Source organism: Brachycentrus maculatus, unplaced genomic scaffold, assembly GCF_059751285.1.
Source record: "Brachycentrus maculatus isolate JH-2025_06_01 unplaced genomic scaffold, ASM5975128v1 h1tg000163l, whole genome shotgun sequence".
Lineage (NCBI taxonomy): Eukaryota > Metazoa > Arthropoda > Insecta > Trichoptera > Brachycentridae > Brachycentrus > Brachycentrus maculatus.
The window spans coordinates 250284-261461 of NW_028280916.1; the positions used below are offsets into that span (position 1 = coordinate 250284).

General features: G+C 32.9%; 1 protein-coding gene across 3 annotated transcripts in view; it reads right to left on the reverse strand.

Moving 5' to 3' along the window:
- gish (casein kinase I gish) overlaps positions 1 to 11058 on the reverse strand; it is a 33286-nt gene extending 22228 nt beyond the window's left edge. For all 3 annotated transcript variants that reach the window (XM_088261658.1, XM_088261657.1, XM_088261656.1), the window contains exons 1-3: positions 10896 to 11058; positions 10179 to 10367; positions 9939 to 10099 (exon numbers count right to left, since the gene is read on the reverse strand). In XM_088261658.1, the coding sequence (XP_088117784.1) occupies positions 9939 to 10099; positions 10179 to 10234 (217 nt within the window). In that variant the 5' untranslated portion in view covers positions 10235 to 10367; positions 10896 to 11058. The remainder of the gene's footprint in view (positions 1 to 9938; positions 10100 to 10178; positions 10368 to 10895) is intronic.
- Between the last annotated feature and the right edge of the window lie 120 nt (positions 11059 to 11178).

The window sequence follows — 11178 nt, forward strand, 5'->3', positions numbered from 1 at the left end:
AGGCGTAGATTTTTTTTGTAATCACTCATGTAAAATGATAATTTGGAGATGGCTGTTTTTAAGTATAAAGCGACGTGTCAGCAAGTCGGGTATAGAAGAATGCAGATCGCGTATCGATTAAAGGTTATATGAAGTTTAGTGTCACATTATCTCACTTGATAACGCCACCTGACTTGATAGTCGGGATGGCCATTATTTCTATTCCATTCAGATAAATCTATGTTGTGATTAAATACTAATAAATAATACTAGTAAGCTTTTGCACAATGATAATATGACGGTGCAATTTACTTTATTTTTAAAAACAGAGTACATATTATATACTTTTGATACATTTATATATATATATATATATATATATATATATATATATATATATATATATATATATATATATATATATATATATATATATATATATATATATATATATATATATATAGGGTCCGCCATCTAAAGTTTTTTTTTCAACTAGTGCTTATTTCGTGAATGGTAACACTTAGCTCATGTCTGATTTGACAGATAATTAGTTTTATCCTTCCGCTGAGCGAATATGGTTGTGTATACGCTTGAACAACGCTGGGAAATATTGCGACATTCGACTTACAGAAGATGCCGATTTTGCCAAAAAAATCATCTTTTCGGATGAAGCTCATTTTGATCTTGGCGGGTATGTAAACAAGCAAAATTGTCGTATTTGGGGCACAGAAAACCCGCACGCATACATTGAAAAGCCGGTACACCCAAAACGAGTCACTGTTTGGTGCGGATTTTGGTCCAGAGGCATAATTGGGCCATTTTTCTTTGAAAATGAGCAAGGAGTGGCCGTTAGTCAATGGCGATCGTTATCGGGCCATGTTGAACGGATTTTTGTTCACAAAAATTGAAGAGGAGGATATTGGCAACATTTGGTTTCAACAGGACGGCGCTACGTGCCACACAGCCGAAGCTACACTCGATGTTTTGCGCCCCATTTTCAAAAAAAAAATGTTATTTGGCGGACCCTTTATATATATATATATATATATATATATATATATATATATATATATATATATATATATATATATATATATGTATATATATATATATATATATATATATATATATATATATATATATATATATATATATATATATATATATATATATATATATATATATATATATATATATATATATATATATATATATATATATATATATATATATATATATATATATATATATATATATATATATATATATATATATATATATATATATATATATATATATGTATATACATATATATTTATTTATTTTTTTTACAAAAATGTTAACAATATTAGTATATAGCCACTCACCGGCGAGTGGTTATATACTAATATTATTAATATTTTTGTAAAAAAATAAATAAGTTTATATATCTATTTTTTTTCTTCAAAATCTCAATTCTCCTCAAGATAATCACCGATTACTTTGAAATTTTGACACAATGTTTTATACGAATATACGCGTATTTTAATATAAAAATATTTCTTCGTTTGAACGAAACAGGTTTTGAAACCTTAAATCTCCTTAAGATATCCAAAGATTGCTTTGAAAATTTGTCACAATGTTGAATTCAAATAAGCGTGTGTTTTTATTTAATGTACGTAATAATTTTTATGAGTTTTTTTCTTTCATTTCCATTTAATCCGACTGAGCCACATAGCGTAGCCGGGTGCAGCTAGTGTATATAAAAAACTGGTTTTAAAATTCGCTTAAAATAATGATAAATTATTTTTATAGGTTGTATCATTTGCTACACAAGTACCACAGGGTCATGAAGAAACTCCCTAAAAATGGAATGATGGGAGAAGAAAATACGAATACCTACACCAACAAAAAAAGTCGAATTAACTGCTACTATGAAAATCTTTCTCCCAACTTTACATAAAGCATACCAGTATTTCAAATGAATGAAAATGAAATGAAAAATATCTTATAATATTGTACAAGTACTAGTGAAATAAGGACCAAGGATTTTCTAACCAGGAATTTAGTTAGAAAATATCACTTAAAGGATAAATTTAGTAAACCTATATCAAAAGTATGGGAGCAAAACGTGGACTAATTAAATACGAAGAGAATAAAGAAAGATTAAAAGCGTGGAGTTGTGATATTGGAGAAGGATGGAAAGAGTGACAAAGAGGTTTCAAGAAGAGTGAAAGGAAAAAGATCCTTATTAGAAACAATAGTAAACAAAAGAGGGAAGATGATTGGACATATCCTGTAGCACGACAGACTTATCACTACCATAATAGAAGGTAAGAGAGGAAGGGAAAGAGCAAGAAGGAGCTATGTGAAGCAGCTACTATAATTGAGGAGACGTTATATGAAGAAAAGGGTGTGTCTCTTCCTTAATATTATATGAACAAATCGCTCACTACTTTCAACAACGTCATGTATCAAAAAATGTCTGTTTTCAGTTGTGCATGTTTTCCGAATACCCAGAAAATGTACTACATCCCGGCAAAAGCGGCATATTTTTAACTTAATATTTACCCACTATAAGACAGAAAGTGTTGTTTTTGCATTTTGAAGAAAAGGTAATATTTAATTATTTTTTTAAATATACTAAATATTTTTCGAATGGAGTAAAAACATTCAGGTTTTACCTAAAAAGATCTGTTGCAGAGTAAAAACTTCAATAAGTGGCTTGATATTTATTTTTAATAGATTTTTTAAATATTTTTTAACTTAATGATCTCCTGAAAAATCAAGTTTTTTTGATATATGACGTTGTTGAAAGGATTGAGCAAAATGATCACCGAAAGAGATATTGCATGACAAAAAGCACAAATCGTGCAACAATGCAGATTTCAGCTTGCATAATATTACTGTTAAAATTTATAAATTGGTAAACAGAAGATTGAGTACAAAAATAGTGATAAACACACAAATACTCATGTATATAATTAAATTAGGTAAAGAGCATCAAGGAAGTAATCCAATTATGTAACCATGATATTTAAATTTTAAGACTTTGTACTGAGAAATGTACTAAAAATGTAACAAAAGAAAGTTTCAATATCACTCGAATACATACAATTAAATTTAAGTTTAATGAATACATAATCGGTGAGCTGAAGCCCCATCAAAAGATTTGCTGGTAAAAAAAATAATTTATAAAAAAAATATTTACTCCTGAATCCTATTACGCAGCATTGTCACAATCATATAATATTCATGCGATTTTGAAGACAAGCCGATGATCAGCAAAAGTGTAAATGACCATAATATATTTTTTCCTTGGAGGGCCGTAAAAAAATGCTTCGTGCAATACGCTGGTCATAATCCAGTATAAAACTAAAATTCCCGGTAACTCCACTTTAAAAGAAGCAACTTATTTTGGCATTTAGCATTAACGCGTTTAGGATTTTTGGAGATCATACACTGAACTGGTTAATATGAAATTGAAGTATATAAATAACGCTTAAATAGAAAGGTATTTGTAGTATACATTTTTATATAGAAATTTACATTGAGATTTACATTTTTAACGCTGTATAAATTTTTATATAGAAATGGTAAAACAATTATCATGAACTCTCTGCTAAGAATGATAACATACAGACTAAAATAATCGAAGTGACCGTTGAGTAACCTGCACTTATATATAGAAGTTAAACCAAATATAACAGTAGCATTACACAGTAAACGTTAAAAAAAAGTTAACTGAAATTTGTGAAGAATTCTGCCAAAACGTGCAGAAGTGTTAGTAAGCTATAGGCTGAGAGTGATTGGCTTAGAATCTAAGCCAATCTAAGTCTCAGATCAAGGTTACAACAAACTATAAAAAAAAATATTAAAAATGGAAATGCTTGTTTGTTCAGAATCTTAAATCTCCTCAAATTATTCACAATATTGCAATAAACGCAATAATAAACATTGCTCATTAGCCATGGCGGAGGGCGTGCTTCTTGACACATGCTGTCACTTTTCATTCATTGTTGTAATATATATTTTCAATATTTTCATCGCTTACGCATATTGTGAAATGAAACACATAAGAAATTTGTGCCCCAATTTTCAGTTGTGCATGTTTTGGGAATGCCCATAAAATGTACTATATCCCAGCAAAAGCGGCATATTTTTAACTTAATATTTACCCGCTACAGGGCAGAAAATGTTGTTTTTGCATTTTGAAAAAAAGGTATTGTTTAATAATTATTTTAAATATACTAAATATTTTTCAAACGGAGAAAAAACCTTCAGGTTTTACTTAAAAGATTTGTTGCACAGTAATAAGTTCAATAAGTGGCTTGATATTTATTTTGAATACATTGTTTTATATTTTTAAACTTTAAAAACGTTCTCCTGAAAAACCAAGTTTTTTGATTTATGACGTTTTTGAAAGGAGTGAGCGATATGACATTGTTGAAAGGAGTGAGCGACATCAGTTTTACGCCTTTCTGTACCTGTACCATGTCAGATTAATTTCTTAAATTGCATCACTTTGTTATTTATATATTTAAATGATAAAAATAATTCAAGTCACACATATACAACAAAATTTAACAAAACAGCTTTTCCAAGCAAAATAAAGTAGTAAAACAAAAGAAAGCATTGGAATATCAAAGTAATAGACTTTATCATTCTCAAATTTTTGTTAATTGAAAGGTAGTTTATTTCATAGAATTCCACGATAAATTTAGATCAGAAAAATATAACCAACTTATTAAAGAAATATAACTGTAAAAGTCTTGTCATATTCTTATAATGATCAACCTAGATTACATAAAAAATGTACATATTTTAAAAATATGGACATTTTGAGGTTACAAGTAATGACGTGTTTTCTATCTTTACAATATTTATCCTATAATCATAAGATTGCGATTATTTAAAAAGTCTAAATAAAATATGAAAATTCCCAATCATTATCACTAAGTACATAGATTAGAACTTGTCGATAATTGTCAGATACAATTAATCGTAATTATTTCATTGCCAGTTGCAACTGATAAAAATACAAAGAATTTTGTATTGTTTAAAAGAAAAAAAAAATACATTAAAAACAGAAACTTTTCAGAAATGTATATCTTAAAATTATCTTAGACAGACCTTGTAAGCATTTCCAGCTGACATTTTGTTTTGTGTGCCATATGTGAACCCTTGGAAGCAAGTCTCAACAAGTTGAAACTTGCTTGCTATCAATTTCTCATTGACAAAAAATGCATATTGCAGTCATTGCAAGATTCTGTTATGTAACAAGACTCACTCACACAACGAATACTGAAGAAACTTATGGGAAAAAAAATACTTGTAATTTATTTCTATTTTAAAATGTCTATAAAAACTCGTTCATTTAAAAAATAAATATTCCTATGGAAAATAATTTTATTCAATTTATAGTGCCTAGAGGCATTTTGAATTCTAACTAATCTACAACATTTTGAGTGTGTCCAAATACTTTTTCACAAAATCTGGATTATCTCCAATTACAGGAGTTATTCTCACATTATTTTTTGACAATAGATGTCTCTACTGAAGTTTTTGTGATTCAAGAATAATGTTTCCAAATTGGTTCATATATATAGAACCAAGAATTTGAGTACTGTGGTTGTCAATAATGGGTAGAATAGGTGAATGTTACACGTGTGTAAAGTGATCACTTAAACCAGCCTATGACAGTGGTCAGCCCCGTAAATGCCCAGACTTCCATGTACTTCTTCATCTTTGATGAGATGTCAAAAAAGAATATCTAACTAATCTAATTAACTAACCATCACGCCACTTCCCCGCAGTGGTAGGCAGAGAGAATAGAACGCCACACCACCCTGTTATTGCAATCATTCTTTTTCCACGTTCATGCATTTCGTCATACGTACCCGCAGATTATTTCGACTCCTAACCTGACCACTTTAAATAATGAGGAAAGAATGCAAGGCTGAGATTAGCATTATCAATAATTAAGAAAGGCGGGTTGAGATGCTTTTGGCGAAGAAAGAATAGTAAAATAAATTTATGAGGCAAATGTGGTTGGTAATAGAAGCAGAGAAAGACTGAGAGGTCTTAATGCCACACGCAAAGTAAGTAGGTAGAACTTGACATAAACTTAATACAATAAAACAACTTTATTTGAAACACTTTTTATTGGTACACTTTATCCAACCGGTTTCGACAAGAACCTTGTCATCATCAGGGTTTATCTACTAAATTCTAAAACATTGAAATACTCATAGTTAGATTTTAGTTAATTACCCTTCCCTTATGATACCACAAACTTCCACGCACTCCGTACACCATATGGAAATATGATTTAAAAAACGGGAAAAAAAATCCTAAATGTTGCTTTTATTGAGTATTGCGCAGCAAATACGTCAACTCCGGATGACAACTTACGAGCTATGTAGCTGTAGAACTTGACATGATCAAGTATTTCAAATACTTGAAAGAGGTCAGGCGGGGGGTGTCAGAATAATCGGCGATTATGTAAGAGGAGATCTGCATCCCATCTAATATGTTCCACTCTCTACATTTGAGAATCTGGAGCATAGGACTGCTCATGGTGCATCCGAATAATGATTGGGTTAACTGTTTTAAATCTATTTTTACTTGGTAAGTACCACTATTTCCTAAAAATCTATTATGACACGTGTTTTGAGGCATTCCGCGTAATTTTCAAACACCGTATTTAACACATTTTCAAACACAATGTTTGAAAGTGATGTGGACCGCATCGAAACACGTGTCACAATAGATTTTGAAGAAATAGTGGTATTTACCGAGTAAAACTTAATTTGAAAATGAATAGATATTACCACAATGTGATTGCCGAACGAATTAATGAAAAATTATGGAATTAACACCTGTTCTTTATATGGGTGTGGCTAGGCATCAAAGAAAAAAATAATTAGGATATACATACACAATCTTTCAATGCCTTTAATTATTTTATAATATTCCTTATAATTATAATTGTTTGTCTGCCTCCGTGGTGTAATGGTCAGCGTGTTTAGCTACCGTGCTGGAGGTCCCGGGTTCGATTCCCAGGGGGGTGAAAATAAATATTAATGATTTTACACTGTAATATTTATTTAATATTACCCTGGACTGGATCCTGAAGCGCAAGAGTGATCACCTTGCCTTCATGTGAGTAATGATCAAGATAACACTTAGTCAATTTGATGCAGTGCCCTATGCACCATTGGGTGCGGATAAGGGTTATAAGTAAGTAAGTAAGTATAATTGTTGAGATACATACTTACAGTACTTTCACTTGATCTATTTTTTCATACTTTTAATGGAACAACGCTTTTGGTTCATCTTCACATTTGATTTTACTGTAATTCCAATGGGCTTTGGAACGACCTACTTCTCTCTGTGAATAAAGCAACCACTTTAAAGACTTTCAAGAAGTCTGAAACATTATTGCCTTTTGGAAGATTCTTAATAGGTCATTAACATTATCCCTCTATTACTTCATTCATTATTTGTTAATAAAGATGATACTTATTTTGAAACATAAATAACATAACATTTTATTGCCATAGTAAGCTTTAAATTCCAGAACACATAGGTTGCTCGGAGCTGCATGCGTATTCAGCAAGTGTCATTTCCTTATTTAAATGTTGATTAGCTAATTTATTATATTCAACTCGCTATTTATTATGTTATTTCATTAACTATGCATTATCTCAGTTATAGTTTACGTCATAAGTATCAATAAGTAATTATAGTACAAATATAGAGTTAATAGGAAGCCGAATGAATGCTTTAGTGGATTTCAATGATAAGATACTAAATTTCTGGGAGGTTCAAGATTGCGTAAAAGTTTGTTTGTTTCATGCTGAATCACATTGAATTATTTAGTTTACCCACGCTTGAGTATAATCTTCCTTCTTACTATGCAGTATTATCAAGGTAAGGGATTGATTTTTTGCTTGTATGATCAATCGTAAAAGGGAAACTTGTAAATTTCCACGAGTCGATAGCTAGGTGGCACACGATGTCACTGTAAGAAGTGTCAGCCTTTAATTTTTTTGCAGTCAGCGTCTCGCTTCACTGGTTTGCATGGTAAGTAATCGCAAATCAAGTGACTGAGTAAAATACTCAACATAAAATGCAAACATACTGACACATTTGTCGAGTTTAGTTAAGTTCATCGCTAGCTATGTTATTAAAACCGGGAGATTAAGTATAATTACTTTTAGCTTATTTCCAATATGATCATTTGCTATATAAACAATCGCTATTTAAGAATGAAGATAAATCGGGTGGATGGCAGCGTCTCTTATGGATCTATTCCGAATTCTACAAGGCAAATTCTGACTTTAACAATTCTAAATAATAACATATCGCTCACTCCTTTCAAGAACGTCATAAATCAAAAAACTTGATTTTTCAGGAGAACGTTTTTAAAGATTAAAAATATAACACAATGCATTAAAAATAAATATCAAGCCACTTATAGAAATTTTTATTGTGCAACACATCTTTTTAGGTAAAACAAGAAGGTTTTTTGTCCATTTGAAAAATATTTAATATATTTTAAAAAATAATTAAACAATACCTTTTCTTCAAAATCTCAAAACAACATTTTCTGCCCTGTAGCGGGTAAATATTAAGTTAAAAATATGCCACTTTTACTGGGATATAGTACATTTTCTGGGCATTCCAAAAACATGCACAACTGAAAATTGACGATTTTTGATTTATGACGTTCTTGAAAGGAGTGAGCGATATCACATATTGCGTACGCAAAGTCTAACAAAAAATTACATAGTTATCTAAAACTATATTACTTTTAAGGTAAGTATGTAATACCTTTCGGCTACTCCTTCGGGTAAACTTGTTAAAATATGAGATCACTTTGTAGCAAGGTATACAACGTTCACATGGTTTTTAGTTTTACCTGCATTCTTAAAACACTTTTAAGAATGCAGGCATTATTAATCCTCTTTTGCAAATAATTTGATCAGTTTTTATGACACTTTTTTTCATTCTATTTTGCGTATTAAGTTTATGTTCATAAAAAAAGCTCATGTGGTGAGCTAAAGTAGCTACAAATAGAAAAAAGAAACTAATTTTTAAAAAAAATATTTAGAAAAGAACTTTAAAAATTTACACTTAAAAAAACACGCAAAAAAGGAAGGTTGTAAAATATAAAATGATCAAACATGCATCATAATTCATAAATCTGATTTTGATGCCACTGTGGAAAGAACAAATTTGTAGTTTCAAGTAACACTGGGTATTTCCAAACATGCTTTGAGATCATAAAAAGGGATTTGAGTACTAGACATGTGGCCTGTACAGTAATTGAACATAATGACTCATAGGCCTGAAATTTCCACTTTAATGGCGCTTATTAACGCTTTGTAAGGTTTCAAATAGATATGTATCACTGCCCTATATACTCTTATTGGGTTATTTATTTACAAATAAGTCCATATTATTATCTGTAACATCTCATAACCACAAAACACACGATGCTCTTCACTGATAAGCCCCATATTATGCTGCAAGAAACTCTTTTGTTCAGAGTGCATCACTCTATTACTGCTAATTAATAAAGGCGGAAGTTTCCTCTAAACAAATTGAATAATTTATAGAAGCAAACAATGCGAGAAATGCAGGTCAGCAAAAAATGTTCATTAAAAGGCATATACAAAACATATTATGTTTCCATATCTGTCTTACACTACAAAATATATGTTTATTGTTTAGAAACACCTGTTTTTATTTTATTATCACTTATTTTTGTTCATTTCATAAATTTAACTCCCACTGAATTGCACTTAACTTGCAATTCATCAACATTTTCTTTACTTGTGTTATTATTTAAGAATTAAATAATGTTGATTGTCTTTGTCAAGAGGTTGTAAGGGCGTGTTTTAACAGAGTAGTATCATGTGTGAAGGGATCGGTATGGAGAATAATAAAGGTAAGATGTTGGGGCTATTTACCGAGGCGAAGCTCCCCGAAGTTGCCGCAGCCGATCTTCTTGCCGACTCGGAAGTTGGGCCCCACCATGAGCACCCCCGAGGAGGAGGACACGGAGTGCCGCGCGCCGCCCGCCATGGCGCCGGCCGCCGGACCCGCGGCGCCGCCCCCGGGCCTGCCGGCGCTGCAACACGAGGGAGTCAGTAAGGGCGAGGAGGTCGCGTGCCGCCGGTAGGTCCGCACCGCGCGTCACCAGTACTCACCCCGGGGCGCGCTTGTCCTCCGACGGGCGCTCCCTGGCGCCGTCGCGCTTGTTCATGATGAAGAGGTGAAGAGTCGGCGCGCTCAGCCCGCGCGCGCCCAGCCGCACCGCCACTACCGCCCGCCCGGCCTCATCTCACTACCATGGCCCCCGCTGCGGGCGCTCACAGCGCCGCTGGCCGGCTCCCCACCTGCAACAACCACGCCAGCTGTACGAACCCGCAACTCGCGAAACGCCTTATCGCTCTACACTTCGAGGTTATCCGCGCCACCGGAACGGGAACGGCTCTGGCGTTCTATGTCGAGGAGACCGAATCTTCCCCGAACGATAATCGTATAAACGAATATTACTCTCGCCGTAATACCGATTACTATTTCCCGCGACGCTACTGTGGCGGCGCGAGGTAAATATCGTCGTTATAAATCTCGCAACAGGACAATGCTCGCCATTACACCGCGGGCCAATACCCTTTGCCGTCACTCACGCGCGATACTCGATCCAGTAATCAATGAAGGCGCGTGATATTTATTTCGACACCTCGTTTCATTTCTCGATATGCCGATATTAAATTTGCCAGAGCGGAAACGAACCCGAAAAAATACATACACCGTATCTGTCGGGCCAGCGTTCCAAACTTCAAACGGAACGATCGCTACTCGAAACCATAAGAATGATAGTAGTGAGATATAACTAGAAAGGTGCAAAATGAGAACCGTACTTGAGATAAAAACATTCACTTTAAAATCTTAAATATGCACTGCACTTATAAGGATATACAGTATTTCACTCGGTGAATACAGAGTTTACTAAACACGGAACGAAGATATCCTCGGCACGAAATCGCTACACCTCAACACCGAGCTTGAGGCAGACGATGATTCACGTTATGTCAGGAGCGCATGCGTCAAATTTGCGATCGTAATTATTTATTAACTTAAATTCAACCCATTTTTACACAGACAAGAATCGAAATTTCCTTATGAAAAAAATTTAAAATATTT